The 17728-nt window shown below is 49.1% G+C and overlaps 9 protein-coding genes across 9 annotated transcripts; 5 read left to right on the top strand and 4 right to left on the bottom strand.

Moving 5' to 3' along the window:
- Positions 1-1321: 1321 nt before the first annotated feature.
- On the bottom strand, positions 1322-4858 carry PICMEDRAFT_23059 (hypothetical protein; the record flags this gene model as incomplete). Its single annotated transcript, XM_019162293.1, has 4 exons — positions 1322-1572; positions 1870-2254; positions 2300-2416; positions 2450-4858. Coding segments are annotated over 4 exons (3162 nt in total), but the record flags the coding sequence as incomplete, so codon positions are not given.
- A 546-nt stretch (positions 4859-5404) lies between these two features.
- PICMEDRAFT_16055 (hypothetical protein) lies at positions 5405-6648 on the top strand. The gene is made up of 2 exons (XM_019161074.1): positions 5405-5835; positions 6524-6648. Exons 1-2 carry the CDS (start codon positions 5434-5436, stop codon positions 6542-6544), a joined length of 423 nt encoding a protein of 140 aa, XP_019019363.1. The 5' UTR covers positions 5405-5433; the 3' UTR covers positions 6545-6648.
- Positions 6499-8547, top strand: PICMEDRAFT_30683 (hypothetical protein; the record flags this gene model as incomplete). The annotated part of the gene is made up of 1 exon (XM_019162647.1): positions 6499-8547. One exon carries the CDS (start codon positions 6499-6501, stop codon positions 8545-8547), a length of 2049 nt encoding a protein of 682 aa, XP_019019362.1.
- Positions 8548-8748: 201 nt separating this feature from the next.
- PICMEDRAFT_19916 (hypothetical protein) lies at positions 8749-9258 on the top strand (the record flags this gene model as incomplete). Its single annotated transcript, XM_019162147.1, has 1 exon — positions 8749-9258. A coding segment is annotated over one exon (510 nt), but the record flags the coding sequence as incomplete, so codon positions are not given.
- A 143-nt stretch (positions 9259-9401) lies between these two features.
- On the bottom strand, positions 9402-10677 carry PICMEDRAFT_125338 (hypothetical protein). The gene is made up of 2 exons (XM_019159940.1): positions 10583-10677; positions 9402-10483 (listed from the first exon to the last, which is right to left on the bottom strand). The coding sequence occupies exon 2, from the start codon at positions 10445-10447 to the stop codon at positions 9440-9442; it is 1008 nt and encodes a 335-aa protein (XP_019019360.1). The 5' UTR covers positions 10448-10483; positions 10583-10677; the 3' UTR covers positions 9402-9439.
- Positions 10615-11753, bottom strand: PICMEDRAFT_16052 (hypothetical protein). The gene has a single exon (XM_019161073.1). The coding sequence runs from the start codon at positions 11607-11609 to the stop codon at positions 10809-10811; it is 801 nt and encodes a 266-aa protein (XP_019019359.1). The 5' UTR covers positions 11610-11753; the 3' UTR covers positions 10615-10808.
- A 186-nt stretch (positions 11754-11939) lies between these two features.
- PICMEDRAFT_178472 (hypothetical protein) lies at positions 11940-13840 on the top strand (the record flags this gene model as incomplete). The annotated part of the gene is made up of 1 exon (XM_019161775.1): positions 11940-13840. One exon carries the CDS (start codon positions 11940-11942, stop codon positions 13776-13778), a length of 1839 nt encoding a protein of 612 aa, XP_019019358.1. The 3' UTR covers positions 13779-13840.
- A 61-nt stretch (positions 13841-13901) lies between these two features.
- Positions 13902-14897, bottom strand: PICMEDRAFT_72217 (hypothetical protein; the record flags this gene model as incomplete). The annotated part of the gene is made up of 1 exon (XM_019164126.1): positions 13902-14897. The coding sequence occupies one exon, from the start codon at positions 14895-14897 to the stop codon at positions 13902-13904; it is 996 nt and encodes a 331-aa protein (XP_019019357.1).
- A 415-nt stretch (positions 14898-15312) lies between these two features.
- PICMEDRAFT_72216 (hypothetical protein) lies at positions 15313-17517 on the top strand (the record flags this gene model as incomplete). Its single annotated transcript, XM_019164125.1, has 1 exon — positions 15313-17517. The coding sequence occupies one exon, from the start codon at positions 15313-15315 to the stop codon at positions 17515-17517; it is 2205 nt and encodes a 734-aa protein (XP_019019356.1).
- Positions 17518-17728: the final 211 nt, after the last annotated feature.

The following is a 17728-nucleotide window of genomic DNA, read 5'->3' as shown; positions in this document are numbered from 1 at the left end:
CGAACGACTGCTGTGCGACGCTGGTCAAGGTTTCCAGGGAGGTTGAGGACGGGTTTGCGGTGGACGTTGCGTTTGTGATGGTGTTGAGGCTGCTGCTGGAGAGCGGCGGGTTGTAGAGCAGGGAGTTTGACCTGGAGTAGGAGGAGTCCAGGGAGGAGAAGGACTCGGACCTGCTGTTGTTGGAGAAGGAGGGGTTGTGGCGCAGCACGGGCGGGGAGACCAGGAAGGGGCTCTTGGAGGCCAGGCTGGTTGGCGAGGTGCTGACGCTCATGGACGGGGAGGAGGAGCCGGACCCGTTGGACGATGCGGACAGGAGGGTGGAGATCGACGGGAGCTTGATGGTGTGGGCGGCGGATGGTGCCGCGGCGGCAGCGGGGGCCGGGGGGTTTGCAGTGGTGGGGTAGGAGTAGGAGTATTTGAGGAGGTCGTTGGAGAGCGCCGAGGACGACGAGAGCAGGGACGGCGGGTTGTAGAAGGACGCCGGGTGTGGTGTCTGCGGGGACGCGGCGGCGGAGGCGGGCGATCCCGAGAAGGGCGGGCGGTTGAGGTGGTTGCGGTTGAGGCCGAGGTTGGTGGTGCTGAGGTGGTGCTGGTGGTGCTGGTGGCTGTGGAGACGGCGCCCGAGGTGCGGAGGGGGGGCGGCGGCCGCCTCCGCGGCGGCCGCTGTGGCGGGCTGGGCGGCCATGGCGGGGGGTGCAGGCGGGGGGATGCTGATGCCGATGTTCAGGGTGTCGTTGTTGACTTGCGACTGCTGGAGCATGGTGGGGACGTGGGCGAGGGTCTGTGCTGCGTGAGCGTGCAGGGCCGGGATGCGGAGGGAGGGGAGGACCAGCGAAGCGGTGCAGACGTAGGCAAGAGAAGAAGAAGAAGGAGAAGACGACACACGCTACACAGAACAAAGAACAAGCACGTTGAAAAGAACGGTGGCAGCGGAATCCCGGCGCCTGGTGGAGGAAGGAAGGACGCAGGACACAGACGCCGGCCGCAGGAGGAGATAGGCCCTAACGCCAGCCGGCCTCGGCGGTGGCAGCACCGCAGCTGCGCTGCCAGATAGCGAGATAGCAGATAGGCCGCGATACCAGATAGCGGGCCCGGGGCATGGCCGGTGTTGCTCGCGACAGCCAACGGGCGGCGGCGGGCGCAACGGGCGGCGGCGCTGTCAGTGTCACCGACTTTGACAGCGGGCGCGGTGCGGTTGGCCCGCTGACAGGCGGTGTGGCAGCGGCGCGGTGCAGATAACGGCGGGCATTGGGCTGCACGGGAGATAAGCGCGGCAGCCAATCAGCGGGCGCGGGCGCGGCGCGGCGGGCGGGCGCTATCACAGGTTGCTGGTGACGGTGACGGTCTTAGCGTTGAGCAGCAGCGTGGCCGGGAGACGCTCGGTCCAGAGCTCGAGGTCGACGACGTAGTCGACGCTCTCCACCTCGCTGCGGTGCAGGCCCACCTCGGGGGCCGGGAGCGTGCTGAAGAGCAGGTCTGTGCCTGCGGCGGACTGCGCACGCATCATCTCGTTGAGGATGAGGAACTGGCAGCGGCGCGTCATGTCTGCGAAGCGCACGGCGAAGCAGCCCTCTGCGGCGGGGCCGGCGGCGTCGGCGTCGACCTCGACCCCGTAGCCGTCGAGGCTGTCTGTGTCGGAGCGGGGGTCTGTGTCGGAGGAGCCTGGGTCGGCGTCGCTGGGGCTGGGGCTGGGGCTGGCGGAACCGGGCTGGGCGGGGCGGACGTCGCCATCGGCATCGGCAGTGCCATCGCGGGGCTGTGGGGCGGGGCCTGTGGGGCCTGTGGGGCCCGTGGGGCCCGTGGGGCCCGTGCTGTCTGCAGCGGCCACGGCGCCGCCGCCAGCAGTGCCACTGCCCCCGCCACCGCCACCGCTATTGCCCTGGGTGCGGCTGGCGCGGCCGCTCCTGCTATCTCCCGCGTCGTCCTCAAACATGATGGACGCTTCGTTCCCCTCCGCGTTCTCCTTGATGGTCGAGTTGGGCATCCGCTCCGCCGTGAACGCACTGCGCTTCATGCGGCGCAGGCTGCCGCTGCTCTTGGTGTGCGCCACCAGCGGCCTCAGGCGCTCGGCGTCGTCGTCGCTGGCGTCGCTGGCCACGCTGGCCACGCTGGCCACGCTGTGCACGCTGTCCAGGTCGCTGACGCTCACGTCGTCCGTGTCCGTGAGGTCCTCGCTGCGGCCAAACACGTTGCTCAGCTCCTTGGAGCTGAACCGGTTGGGCTGGAAACTCATGGTGCCGAAGCTGAGCCCCAGCTGGTTGATCCGGCCCATCGTCAGGTGTGCGGTGCCCCGGCGCACGCCGCTGCGCTGGACCGCCGACAGCCGTCTGCGGGCGCCCGCCCGCGGCCCGCGGCGCACAGGCACCGAGAGGCTCATCGCCCCAGGCCGGCCAAGCACCTGGTCCGGCGCCGGGTCCTGGCCACCGCCGGGCCCCGGCAGGATGTCCACGCCCCGGCGGCGTGTCCGGCACACGTCGTTCCACCACGCGTCCTCCTTCAGTAGCTCGTCCACCCGGCTCCGGGTCTCCGCACGCAGGCCCTCCGCGTCGCCCTTGGAAAAATACCGGTAGATGGCCAACTCCGACGCGCTCTCGAGACAGATCACCACGATGCGGGCCTCCTGCATGCGCAAGATCTCAAGAAGCTTCTTCAACCGCACATGCTCCTCGGCCACGTCCTTCTCCTGCTCCACAAACACCACCACACGCAACACGTGCGTGTGTTTCCAGTTCGGCACGGTGTGCAAGATGGCTCCCATCTGGAGAATCAACGTGCACGTGTCGAAGTTGGTGGTCAGCACCCCCTCGTCGGTGTCCAGCCGCTGCGCCATCTGGATCGGGTACAAGTCGATGTAGCGCTTGTCGTCGCCACGGCTCTCGCCCGTGGGAATGTCCAGCCGCGGGAAGCCCTTGGCAACGGCAACGTTGGAATTGAGCAAGCTCAAGTCCTCCAACACCTGGATCCACTCCGTCAACTTGATCTTGGGCGCAAACTTCGCGCGCCTGTCTGTCGGAAGATCGTTGATCTCGATCTTCACCTGCTTCTGGAACTGGTTCGTCAACGACTCGAACCGCAAGCCCTTGGGCACGCTGCATGCCCCGCGGTACCGGGCCAAGTCGTAGAACGCAATGATCGTGATGTTCGGCTTCATCCCGCCCAAGCCGCTTCCGAGAAAGATGTTCCGCACCCCCCACGTAAACGAGGGCGCTATCGAGATCTGCACAAACGCCTTCACCTTCGTAATGTCCCGGATCTTCGCCCAGTTCTCCTTCGACCGACTCAACTCAGTCGCGTTGTCCTGGAAGTTGTTTGTGATGAGCACGTGGCCCAACACATAGAGCCCTCCCTTCTTCAAGTTGTTGCAGAACGAAATCAACTTCCAGCTCGTCCTCGGATTGTCCACTAGCAACAAGATCTGCGGCCTCCAGTATTTGACATTGTCCTGTCGTAACTTGAGCAAGTACTTCCGCACCTGGTGGTAGATCAATGACTGCGACACGTCCCCCCACGATTTCGGCGGCGACAAGAAGTGGATCACCAAGATCAACAACACCAGCGTGGCCATCACAATCGACGCAGAGAACCCATCAACAACAAACATAGCAATGAAACAGCTGAACGTCCCAGCAAGCGCAGTCTTGGTCGAAAAATACTTGAAACTGGGTCTGAAATTGGGAGCAGAACCGATTTTCAATAGTGCACACGACATGTTCGTCACAATGAACGTCATCAAGAAAGCCATTGTGATGAGCGTCGCGATCTGATTCAAGTCGGCAAACAGAAACAACTGACAGATGATCCACGTGAGAATGATCGCCTCCTTCGGATCGTCCGTCTCCTTGTCTCCATTTCCGAAAATCTTCAAACCAGGCAAAATCTCATCCCTCGCAATCGCCTGCAACAATTTGGCGGCACCAACAATACCAACTATGATCGAGAAAATCGAGGTTGACATCTCCCCGGCCAATATGATGAATGGAGAAATGTTGATCGTCTGTAAAATCTGGGTGTCTCTGTATAATAATGCCCTCGGTATCGAAGCACCCATAGAAATGATGACTATGAGGTATGAACTGAAAGTAATGAGCAACCCGTTCAACGTACCGTTAGGTATAGACTTTGACGGATTTGCTAAGTCCCCCGACATGGATGCACCAGCTAAAATACCGGCCGTTGCAGGGAAAAAAATACCAAATAGGTCGTTAAAAGTCTCAACACCTTTCATTTGCGATCCGGCTGCTCCCTTAGTGAAGTGGGGGAACAAATTATTCTTTAAAGTCTCCCATGAAAGCCCCGAATACTCACCATAGTCAGAGTCAAAAGGTCTCACACACAGCGCTGAAAAGGGGATCGACAGTGTTGACAGGATCAATATGATGCATAAGTATGTGCCAGCCTTCGACACAGCACTAGAACCAATCAAGGCAACAATAATGCACAGTAGTAGAAACACTGAACAATATGCAAACTGCCACCAGTATGAAGTCGGCAAAATTTGCATCAAAACTCCATTGTCCTCAGAAAAATTGTACAAAATGGGCTCTATAACACCCGCAACATTCATTGAACTATTCAAAATTTGCCCAATGTAGAAGATAACACCAATGGCACCGCCGAATTCCACTCCTAAACTCCTACTGAGCATGTAGTACGCTCCCCCACCTTTGACTGTTCCATTTGTTGCAATTGCAGAAATACTCAGCGTCGTCAAGAGATCGATTCCGTAGGATGTAAGAAGTAAAAAAATCGTTCCCAAAATCCCCATCTGTCCAATAATGAACCCAAAACGTAAGAACATAAGAATTGACAACACATTGAGAATAGTTGGCAGTGTGACACCATTCATTGTGCCGAGTTTACTCGACGTTTTCGAGCTTCCAGAAACTACCTTCTCATTGTTTCTCAAGTCTTTTCGTACTTGACTTGTCGTTCTATGGCCCTGTCTCTTGTGTGTTGTGGTTGGGTTGCCACCAGAAGGCGGTTGCGGAAGATATGCGGAGGTCCTCACCCCTTGGTTTTGTTTTGGCGTCGAATATAAGTTGGGATTTCGTTGGATCGAACTGTAGTTCCTTAGCGAAGACGCAGAACTCGTGTTGTTGTTTCTGCGGAGAAGCGGTGAAGATGACATCAATTAGCTGGCACTGCAGAATGCATGCAAAGACTTGGTGTTCCAGAGAGGTTAGATGCCCGTCCCTTCAGATCACCACTCCAGGAAAGTAAAACAGAAAAGGTTTTTATTTTTCTTAGCGATGGCTGTTTCCGATAAGCGGGGGGGGGGGGGGGGGGGGGCATTTTGTCGTACTCAACATCTATGAATTTTTTTTGATTTCTGAATTTTGTCATGTATCCTACTGTCTTTTGCATCCTGGCGAAACAGCAACTAAAAGCTAAATTTGACTGTATACTTCTATTCACTGACATATAGCATTACCCATGAGTGGAAACTATAATAGACGTGGCCCCGCCAGAGGTGCACCAAGAGGTCCCTACTCGCAAAGACCGTCTAACGGATTCCGTGGCGGTAGGGGCAGATATCAAGGGAACTATGCAAATGACAAGCCATACAATATGCCAAACAGAAACCAGTATAACAATCAGTATAGTGGGAACTTCAATGAGCAATATAACTATCATCGTTCCAACCAAAATTCACCTCAATACTCTTACCAACGTGGCGCTCGTGGACAACAACCGCCATATTCAAGAAATAATATTAGTACAGGCCAATACACACAGACATATAATCCCCAGGGACCAAATAATACTAACGGACACAATGTATCGTATGATAGTCATCAGCACTTACCACCTCAGATCTACCAGAACCAAACCCGCGTAAGTAATGTGCAGTCGAGAGACAGCAGCAATGAACCTTTGCCTCCTTCAGTGGGACCTAACAGAAAGTTTCCGGAAAAAGATTCTTTTTCACCCGTTGTTCATAGTTTCAATAATGGTACTACTTCACTGGATAGAAAGCAAGCCAATTCTCGACAACCACAACTACCATATCCTCCAAAAGCCAGCAATACAGTAAATGAGCCAAAAAATGTTCCTGACGCAAAATTGATGAAGGAAGGAGAACAAGAGGAAGAGATCACTTCACGTAATATAGAATTAAGTCAGCGACAAAGTAAAATCCTTCAATGGAAAACTCAAAAGGAATCATCTGCTAGCAATGGATCTGTGAAAAAGAAATCTCTCATGAAATTCAAGAAGAAGGGAATTAAAAAGATGACTGATTTGCTAGCTAACAAAAAGGTCAGTGCCAACATATTGGAAAATGATGTAAATCTGGACATTGACGATGAAATGCCTGATCCAACAAGCGTAAAGAAGGAGAGTACAGAATTTATCGCACAAAATGATACTGTAAATGATTTCGCCGAGCCTAATGCCAAAGAATCCAACCCTGCAAATGGAGATGAAACTGGAGAAGAAACGGAAGATTTGGATGAGTTTTTGTCAACATTACAGAATAAAGAAACTAACAATATTAAAATGAATGTTATTGATGATGATGCAGATACTCCTGAACAGATCATAGATGAACCTGAAATCACTGTTGATGACGAAGCCGCTAAGTTATTGAAGTTGTTAGGCGGCAAGAACAAAAAAGAGGTTCCGGAACATGAATTTTCTACTGAACCGTTTAACAAAAAGTTTTATAAAGAATCTGATTTCATCAGTGCGTTGACTAAGGATGAAGTCCGTTCTTTGAGGGAAACAGACTCTGTACATGTCAAGGGTAAGAATATGTTGAAGCCTATTTTAGAGTGGTCACAATTAGGGCTTCCCGCATCAATTTTTTCCGTATTACAAAGCTTAAAGTATGACTCGCCTACGCCGATCCAATGTGAAGCATTACCACATGTTATGAACGGAAATGATTTCATAGGTATTGCGCAAACCGGTTCGGGTAAAACAATTGCTTTTTTGCTTCCGCTGTTCAGACAGCTTTTGAGTAATGCTCAGACTCAGGACCGGAACTCTCCCGGTGCATCTCCAAGAGCTGTATTAATCACCCCTACTAGAGAACTAGCCTTACAGATTGCGAAAACTGCCAAGCCTTTTGCAGACAAGTTGAACATGAACATTTGCAAGTGTTACGGCGGCCAGAGTATCAGCAAACAGATAGCAGACTTGAAGAAGCGAGCAGACATTGTTGTAGGTACTCCGGGTAGGATTATCGACTTGCTTTGCACCAACGGAGGTAGGATCTTGAATTTCAGCAATGTGACATATCTTGTTATGGATGAAGCGGATCGGATGTTTGACATGGGGTTTGAGCCCCAGATCTTGAAGATCTTGAAGGTCATCAGGCCAGATAGACAGACGGTTCTTTTTTCGGCAACGTTCCCGCCAAAGATCCAGGTGCTAGCGAGAAAGATTTTGAAGGACCCAACGGAAGTCTTGATTGGTTCCAAGAACTTAGTAAACGAGAACATCGAGCAGCATTTCGAGGTTGTGCCGGACGTGGACGCCAAGCTAAACAAGTTGCTCCAGATCCTCGGTGCGAAGTACAATGAAAATAACGGCAAGGTGTTGATTTTCATGGAGAGACAGGACGCCTGCGACAAGATGGTGAGGAAGCTCTTGACAAGAGGGTATGCTGTGATGCCACTACACGGCGGGAAGGACCAGACGGAGCGAGGCGGCACGATCCGAGACTTCAAGAACGGCATCATCGACATCCTCGTTGCAACGTCTGTGGCCTCACGCGGGTTGGACGTCGACAACTTGAACTTAGTGATCAACTACGACGCCCCCTCACACGTTGAGGACTATGTGCACCGTGTTGGGAGGACAGGGCGGGGTGGAAAGACCGGAGAGGCGTACACAATCCTCACACCGGACGAAGAGAAGTGTGCCTCGGACCTTGTGCGTGTATTGCGGGCGTCGAAGCTGGAACCGCCTGCCGAGCTCGCCGCGATGGCCGAATCGTTCGAGAGTAAGCTCAAGGAAGGCGACGTCAAGTTCGGCTCCGGATTTGGCGGCAAGGGTCTTGAGAAGCTCCAAGCGATCCGGGACAAGCACGAGAAGCTGGAGAAGCAGGTGTACCTGAAGAGCGAGGAGAAGGGTTCTGGCGAGGACGGCAAGCCTGACGCCGCCAAGACCGACCCCGCTGCCGCTGCCGCTGCCACTGCTGCCGGCTTTGATCTCGACGTGTTGAAAAACTTCAAGGTCGAGTACTCTAGCAAGGCCCGAGGCCTCGAGGCCACCTGTTTCTACGCCAAGTTGAACATCAACGACCTCCCGCCCACCACCCGTTGGTACGTCACAACCCACGAGAACTACCTTCGGGTTATCGAGTTAACAGGCACCTCGATCACCACCAGGGGCCGCTACTACCCGCCTGGCCAGGACCCCGGTCCTCGGGACGACGCCAAGTTGCATGTCCTTGTTGAAGGCCCCAACGAGGTCAGTGTCAGCAGGGCCGTCGGTCTTTTCCGCGAAAACGTCCTGCGCGGGCTCGAACGCGAGACTTCCGCGGCCGGCGACGACGGCAGCGCTTCCGGAGGTGGCGGCGGGCGGTATGCGATCGTCTAGTGTTGCAACGGCTAGTGTCGCATTCTGGCCTGGCGGAGTGAGCCCTGGCTGATAGGAGGGCGGGCGCCCCGTATATAAGAGGGAGGGCATGTACTCCCTGTTGCCTCCATGGAAAAATACACAGCTGAGCCTTAGATACTGGAGCTGTTGCCACTGGAGCTGCTGCCAGCGCAGACAATGTCGTTGGAGAAACCGCTAACATGGTCACAAATCACACATCTGGTGAAGACGTATCAGTTGGAGAGGCTCGGGCGGTCGCAGTCGCAGTTGAAGTCGTACCATGATTTCAAGGAGCAGATGGCGCAGCAGGGGATATGCCTGACAACGAACCTCCTGGTGAATACGATGCACTGGCTGCCAGCGGACACAGACATCCGGCTGCCGGCGGAGGAGGCTGTGCAGCGGGTGACGTACAAAGACGCCCGGTTGTTTGCCGCGGCGGAGGACGTATACATCTCGATCAACGAGTTCCCCTACTACATCCAGGAGCGGACCCTCCACTTGTTGGTGTGGGTGCGGTCGCCGATGCCGCCGGACCCAGCGTCCGATATTGGCGATATCGACAGCACGACAAAAGAGACGATCGAGCGATACGTCATGGCGACATTCGTGCGCAAGGCGGGCGTGCCCAGGGACCACCTCGTGTGGTGGAAGAACTACACCAAGATTCAGAGCATAAAGGCGATCCCGCACGTGCATGTGTTGATCAACTTGGCAGACGACGTCGACGGGGAGCTCGAGCGGAAGGCACGGGCCATGATAGGAACGGCCGGCGTCGTGCTCAGCTACGGCGAGTCGCAGGAGGCGAAGTTGTAAGCTGTGAAAAGTACATATATGATTCGCCGACTCTTCGGCTGTATAGTAAACAAAAGATAAAAATGTTAGATACACTTTAGTGCCGTTGGAACTGCACGTTTGCCGAGCCGGCACTTTTGCGTCTATAGTGAGAGTTCACACAGTGCCGAAAGTACTCGAGCTGGAAACTATTTGCGTCCAGGGGTCCTCCAGAGATGCTGTTGACTCGCTGGCACTCCATGCACACAAATTTGGCCTCGAAGTCCTTCTGCACAAACACGGGCGGGCTCAGCTCCTCGCCAGACCCGTAGACGCCGTGTTTGCGGGCAAGATGTGCCTCGTACGAGCAGCTCCGCAGGTTGAAGAAAAGACTATCGTACCCATTGAGGCGGTCCTCGTGTTGCATGGGGCAGTACGGACAGAGTCCCTCAAACCCGAGCCGGCGGCCGCTCGAGTCCGTTCTGTAGCGGAGTACAAGCGGCTCGAGGAAGTTTGCCTGCTCCCCCAGCCACCGCAGTGGAAGCATTTCCATTTTCTGTGCCGGGTTGGTGCTGTAACTCCACCCATAACGCCCATGGAATTCCAAAAAGTGGCGAAGAGTGAGGTTGTTCGGAATGATGGCACCAATGCAACCCATCAAGCACGCCATGCTCCGCATGGAATGGCATTCATTTAGTCGGTATATCATCCTCGACTTGCGTTTGTTTTCCCTGAAGTATGGACTCAGAACAATTTTCCACCAACACTGCTGCTCTCTTTCGGAAACCACCTCTCGGCAGACCCCCCTTCCTTGGTTCGAGTTTGTGTTGTCTACCCGGGCCAACTTCTTCCTGTACCGGGCAACTCTATTGTACTTCCCCTCGCTGATGGCCACCTGCCTCTGGGCGAGGTTGTCAAACCCATGAATCTTGAGTCTGAGTTTTGTCTCTACTAGGCGGTTCAACCGTATCATCGATGGCTGCTTTGCCAAAAACTCGCTTTCCGGGAAGTAAACCTTGGTAGGTGCCTTAGGCATAGCATCGAACTCCGTCAGCAGCTCTTTACTTTCTTGCTGCACCTTTTTCTCTTCTAATTCTCCATTACTGAGCGGGCAGTTGAAGCTCATAAACAACGGTTGAAACGTCGCAGAAGCTTCCTCCGCCTGCTTAAGAAGTTTAGATGGGGATATACAATCACCGTTAGGTTCAAGCATCGTATAATAGCCGCGTTGAATATTCTACGCGAAGTCTTATAGTCATACCTCTGATAATCTATTTGCGAAATAATGTTTATTCTGGTTGTATCTTATACATTTTCACGTATACAGAACACATGGAATCTGGAAACGCAACTCAAAATCTGTAATCAAATGAGTTGCCCAAAAGGGAAATTCTGTTTGCATTCATGTCATCAATTTTCGCGTGGGCTTTTCCACAGTTCTCATTGCAGTTAAATCGTTACACATAAAGCTGAGGAGTGACGAGCGGTCATGCTAAAACCTGTTCGGCAAAGTGACACATATTGTTGGAGCTGCTACATTTGCGAAAGCTTCCAAAAAGTAATCTGTCTTCAAACGTCATCTTCCTTTTTTCGTCCTCTGGTGTCATATAGAGCGGCTCCGCTGGCTTGAAAGCGTTGTAGTGAACAGCCTCCAAGTCGTACTTGACATAGTGATACTTCGGATACTTCTCCAAAAACTCGGGGCTGGGCCTGCCTATGATTTGCGGCATCAAACTCGGACCAGTATCCTCAACAGGATAAACGGGTCTTGCATCAGGATGCCCGAGAATAACATACTGTGTATGGACTGTATTTCCACACACTAATATATCGCATTTTTTTGCCAGTTCGTTCAAAACCGCCTCATTGATGCATTCTAGACATCTGTATACCTCGTTGTACTTCCATCGGAAAGTCTGTGTTGGCACTCGCCAAACGATAGGCTTTCGCCAGATTGGGTATTGACCTTCCTTCATCAACTCATGTCTATCGATGTAGTCATCGACAATGGAATCAGCATACTTCCTGCCTCTAAACCACTCCCAAAATTTTAGATCGTAATCATCAGCAATCTCTTTCCTAATTTGTTCCCAGTACAATTGGCGATTCGTTTGTTTCCTGGTACCGCTCAAATCACATATCTCCAAGAACTTTTCCAAGTTCTCACGACTGAGTGTATTTGTCAAACTACTCCGGATCACCTCCGGATAAATTGGTTTTTCAAAAATTAATGGATGTGTGTTTATGCAGCATGCAACTTTATCCCAGTCTCTTATTTTGTACAGCATAGTTGATATATCTGTTTGTCAACCCTGTTTCTAGCGTAAAGTAGGAAAGACATCCGAATTGGCATAAGCATAAACATTTTTTGAGTGGATAAACGTCTTCTATTTATATCAATGATCTATCTAAAAAAAGGTCTAGACTTGTCGTCTGCGTTTAATGAATAGCTCTCTTTATGAAAACTCTATCATTTGCAAGCAACAAAAAAAAATCACCAAAAATGTAAAATTTCCCATTCGGGCAAAATTATCTGATTCATGTCGCGAATGTATGGATGCTTACCCTTTTTAGATATCCTGTTGGATTATTTTTTTTCTTGGAAATGATCAAGTATCATGTTATTCTGTTCTGTTTGTGACGTGCAAAGAGATCACAAAACGAAACTATACCATAGGTTTTCTAATAAAAAGTCAGTGGGTCTTGTTATGGGATTTATAACACCCGGTGTCAACTATGTGTTCAATAAGAAACGAATAGGGAAGAATAACAAGGCGACTAACAACTCAATCCACCCAAATGAAAACCGAGATTTCAACAAACGATATCCTCATTATTTACATATGAGAGACATCAGTGATGTTCATATGTTGTACCAAAAAATACTTTCTATTTTGACTAATAAGGACGCAAAATTCAAAGATAACCTTAGTTTATTGCGATCTAACATTGAGAGATATGTTATTTTGGTACATGAATTGGAGATAACTGTGAAGATCAAAAATGTTTTTCCACTTCCGAAAGAAGAGGCCATGAATTTGTTGAAAACTATCATCAAAATCCAAGGAAGGCAACTACTTCATGGAGTACAGAAAAACATGAGCTCATATGAAACCCCCCCTTTAGAGGCAACGTTTAACAAACAGTTAAACTTGATAGATGGTGGCTGTATTCTTTTCAACAAATATCTTAACAAGCAATTGACCATTGAATTGAAAAACCCTGATTACTACAAGAATATTTATGACAGTGACTACACAAGACCTGAATTTTTTAAAACTGAAGAAGATGTTCAAAATAGCATATTAAGCGACATGTTGAATTCTGAGAGGATAAAATTGGTTGATCTACCCGGAGAAATATTAGTGAAGATACTATCAGCTTCAAACAATATTGACAATATAGCTTTAACATGTAAATTTTTTCAGAGGTTTGTTTTGACACACAAGCAGTTTATTTCTTATGAATTCATTGTAAACAAATATGTTCACAGATACAAGTTAGGTTTGGACTCAAACTCAGGATACACTTTGCCAATCTCAGATGAACATCATCACTCCAATTCACACAGACTTAAAGTCTCCGAAATCGAAAGCCTGAAAGTACAGAACGATAATTATCTGGGTAGTTCAGACTTTCGTGAAGATGTTAATGGGAACTATTCCTTGACGAGGTATAGAGATCCCGACACATTAACGGTGCTATCGTCACACGCATTCGAGACGCCATATTTGACGTACCAGATATATAAGTCACTAGGCGTTGATCATGTTATTCCACCTTCTGCATGGCCTGACCTACAGGAGAAATATAACGATGAACTTGCTAAACTGAGTGACGATACCTGTGGAGATGCTTCGAGAAAGGTGGAAAAAAAAGAGTTCATCAAGCTGTGGAACGAGTTGCCAATTGATTGCCCCTACTTGGACGTAAACAATCCGGAAGATATAGAATATTTGAAAAGCGAAGCTTATGTGGATAAGTTGCGTGTAATAGTGGACTTGATGATATCGAAGACCAGGTTCAAAAACAACATTGAGGACTTGTTCCATCTCATAGTTTCCCTCGTGGTGAAAATTGAGGAGAATGTGGTTAATGGCGTGGAACATTCCATCATACCACCCCAATTACTAAAGAACTACGCAGCATATTATATGTTGGAACAGCTGATTGAAAGTGATCCTAGCACTATGGAGGATGGGGATGAGGTGAGCAACGAAAATTTATGGGGTCGGCTACATTTCAAGAGCCCGTCATTTTACATCCTTTTGAAAAGCAGTGCCAATGAAGAGCTTGAGGATTTGCTATGTCCGTTGTTCTTTGGCGATCATCTCAAAGAGGACACAAATTTTTGGATGGGATTGAAAGTTAGAAACGAGATAGAGTTAATCGAAGAGTTGATAAACGATCAGGGCACCAGTCCCTCGACCTATATTTTGAACATGCTTGCGTTTTAGTCCAGATGACAATGTAACTGAGGTAAACTACTAAAAATTGCTTCATTCTGTACACGCGTCTGTACTTACATAAGTATACATATTTATTCCCGACGAAAACGACCTGATAGATTCGTTTGATTATCAGTAGTTATATCCCTGCTGCGCCATGATATTATTGTTGCTGCTGGTATTGCTCTGGTTTGTTAAATCAACGTGCTGCTGTATGTGCGATGGCTCGCCATATATTTTCTGAGGGTTGTTGTACTCGTCGAACCAAGGATGATGAAGTGCTTGTCTTGCACTTAATCGCGTATCTGGTCTCATTTGCAATAGTCCCTGCAGAAGATCTAGAGCTTCGTTATCGATGTTTGGAATTAGAACACGCAAATCCTGCGGTATGAACAAGGCAAAATTTGACTTGTAGTTAGGATAGCCCGAAACCCCGGGCCATGTCCGCTCGTTTGGCGTACCCATTATCCTAAAGATCTTCAACAGTTGGTCGTCGTTGGACGAGCCCGAAAAAAGCGGTTTCCCCGTGAACATCTCGGCCAATATGCATCCTGCTGACCACATATCAATGGAGGTCGAGTAGTTTCTCGATCCCAAAAGCACGTCCGGTGCTCTGTACCACAAAGTGACAACCTCGTTGGAAAAGGTATTCACAGGTATGCCAAAAGCCCTGGCAAGACCGAAATCGCCCAATTTCAAGACACCCTTGCTGTTTATCAAAAGGTTCTGTGGTTTCAAGTCTCTATGGAGTACTCTGTTGTCGTGGCAGAACAAGATTCCTCTCAGCAACTGGTACATGAATGACTTGACTGTGCGTGGGTCTAAAGCACCACTTGAATTGTACCCGTGTATATCCATATATCTTTTCAGATCATTATCCATGTACTCGAAAACAAGCGTAAGCTTGTTTTCCGTGTGGATAACATCGTATAGTGTCACGATGTTCTCATGCTTGAGCTCCTTCATGAGGGAAATTTCCCTAATTGCGGTGGACGGAGTGCCTTCCTCGCTGTCCAAGTTGATCTCCTTCAGTGCCACATATGTTCCAAGAGTCCTGTTTTTACCTTTGTAAACGGTCGCATACGTACCTTCTCCCAATTTCTCCAGTTGCTGGAATTGAGACGACATTCCTGACATGTTACACGTTGCTTTTATATTTCGTGTCAATTATGAGCCAGCTCAACTTGTTTTTCTGCTCCTGTTCCTGTTTCTCGTTTCCTTGGCCCCGTCTTTGCGAGTAGTCCCTTACGTATCCTGGCAAGTCACAATAACACTAAAATAGATGGCACAGACTTTGTCCTCCCCCCTTGAAATGGTGGTTACTCCACTATCTGCTTCCTTCTCTTTTCCACGGAGCAACCTCCCGCCCCTTTACACTGAAACACATGAAAGTTCGGCGCGCCCGTCCGTTTTTTACGTCGATCGGGCCTTTGGCGGGGGATTGCCTACAACATGTATTTGGCGTTTCGGAGTGAAGAGAAGAACTCCCAAGAGATAAAAGATAGCATAGAAGGGCCTCTGGGAACGGAAAAAGAGTGCAGGTATGGCAGAAGAGAACGACCGGGAGGCTGGTGAGTTCAAAGAGGTGGAAATCAGATGCACAGATGCGCAAAGAGAGGTGATCACCGCCGAATCGATGCCAAACTCGTTGATTAACGTGATCTCGGGACCCGGAACAGGAAAAACAACAACACTATGCAACAGAATTGCCTATCTGCTTGGCACAGGAGTGAGGCCGTCGGAGATTATTGTGTTCAGCTTGACAAACCAGTCGGTTAATGACGTGAAAAATACGTTGGCAGGCATTCTCGGAGACACGTTGGCGGCGGGCGTGCAAATAACTACCATCCACTCATGCGCAAACAAGCTTGTGTCGCTCAACTCTGCGTACTGGCAGGTCACCCGTGACAAGAGCAGCTTGGATCCGAAGATACTGGACTCTTTGCTTCGGTCGTTGACGGTTCCGGACCTCAGGAAAGAGCGCAACGGCTCTCTTGTTGGGAAAGACAACTCTCTTGCTGCCAAATTGAGCAGCCAGGAAATCAGAAAAATCAAGATGACGAATCCAACTCTGTATAAGAAGCTGTTGGGCTATGAAAACCCTGGAATTTCTACTTTGGTGAAGTCTGATAACGTCTTGTACGATAAAATTGTGTATGAAGCCACAAAAATGTTGCACAGAAACCATACCAGCATGCAAGCCTCTACGACCGACGTTGCAAGCACCAATGTAAATATACCCGCTAGCATCACGAATGTCAAAGAAGTGATTGTGGATGAGTTTCAAGACATTTCCTCTGTGTTGCTAGACTTCATTTTAGAGATCTCCAGGGGTAGACAGCTAACAGTGGCCGGCGACATCGACCAATCTCTCTACACCTTTAATGGTGCCACTCCAGACGAAAACATCAAGGCTATATTACCAATATACAAGCAAGATGGATACAATTTGAAAGAAATCATACTTGACGAAACGTTTCGTTTTTCAAAAAGCATACACAAGCTTTCTCTCAACTTATTGGGAACGGAGTATTCCCTAATCAAAAACACTGTAGAGGAGGAACCAATAAACATAATCCGAGAAGAGTTTTTTAGTACAGCTGATGAGTTCGAATTTGTATATAAAGAAATCAACGATTTAATCGATGCTTCCAAAGGCTTTCTTTCCCCAAAAAATTTTGCAGTGCTATCCAACAAAAACTTCATTTTAGACAGATTCAAAGAGTATTCTGACAACAAAAACTCCAATCTCAAAGTCAAACGTATATTTGGCTCCCAAAAATGGCTAGATACAAAGGCGTCTTCAATAGTATCATTTCTGCAACTTCTTGATAACCCTCACAGCGACCCATCCATGCTTGTCGCTATCAGTTTCTTGGATGGAATTGGCCCCAAGATGACAATGCAAATAAAAAAAGAAGCAGAAGATCATGGAAACTCTATTTATGACTACCTTATTAGCTCCGAGAAGTATGCTAAGAAAATTGATCGGAACTTGTTCAGTCGTTTGGAAAAGTTGACAGGCGACGTAGACAGAACAGACCCCAGCTCTATTGTTGTCTGTCTGATAGAAATAGGTAATCTTTTCAACTTTCCTAAACTCCTAGGCACAGAGGTTGCACATGCTCAGTATAACAAAATCCTTAAAGAGCTCTTCGAAAACCTTAAAGTACTAAAAGTGATCCATCCGTCTGATGTAGACTTACTGTCATACTTTCTGAGCAACTACCAAGAAGAGTTTTTAAAAGAAAGTGATTTGGAGACGCTGGATACAGATAGCGTCGATGATTTTGTCACTGTTTCCACCATTCACGGTGCAAAAGGGCTTCAGTGGGACATTGTTTTCGTTCTGTCAAACTTAGATTTTTCTAACCTTGCATCGTTCCCACTAAATTCTAGGACAAACTATGTTGCTGCAACGAGAGCTAGACAGTTACTGTATTTGAATAAGGCTGTCACTGAGAAAATGCTTTACGTGGATACATATAAACGGGATGAGGCAGATCAGAGTACAGTGAAAGTAAACTATAGGAAAACTATGGTCGACTATATTCCCGAGCTAAAGTTGAAAGCTCTTCCGAATAATCTCAAAGAGTTGCCGGAGTATGAGATGCCCATTGGAAGAACTAAAAATATGGAACTCTTGGGGAGGCTTTTGGGAAACATGGCAAAACGTAATGTATTACCTGTGCCGTCGTCTATGATGGGAGTAATGACGCATCTTAAAAAATCATGTAGAAAGTTGTAAAAGCTCAATGGTGTATCATACATATAGACTTACAATAAAGTGTGGGCGCACACAGTAATATGACATGTCTCAAACAGCTGCGAACATCAACTTCTTCCCTGTGTGCACACCAGCAAGTTTTGAGTGGGGTCTATAGTATTCAATAATATTATAAAAGGTGATGAAGCTGCCCACTGCTTTTCGGATGATAAACCCGGTTGTTTATTGTGAT

Source organism: Pichia membranifaciens (genome assembly GCF_001661235.1).
Source record: "Pichia membranifaciens NRRL Y-2026 unplaced genomic scaffold PICMEscaffold_2, whole genome shotgun sequence".
In the NCBI taxonomy this organism is placed as follows: Eukaryota; Fungi; Ascomycota; class Pichiomycetes; order Pichiales; family Pichiaceae; genus Pichia; species Pichia membranifaciens.
Note: the sequence above shows the minus strand (reverse complement) of the source record. Positions and strands in the feature narration are given on the sequence as shown.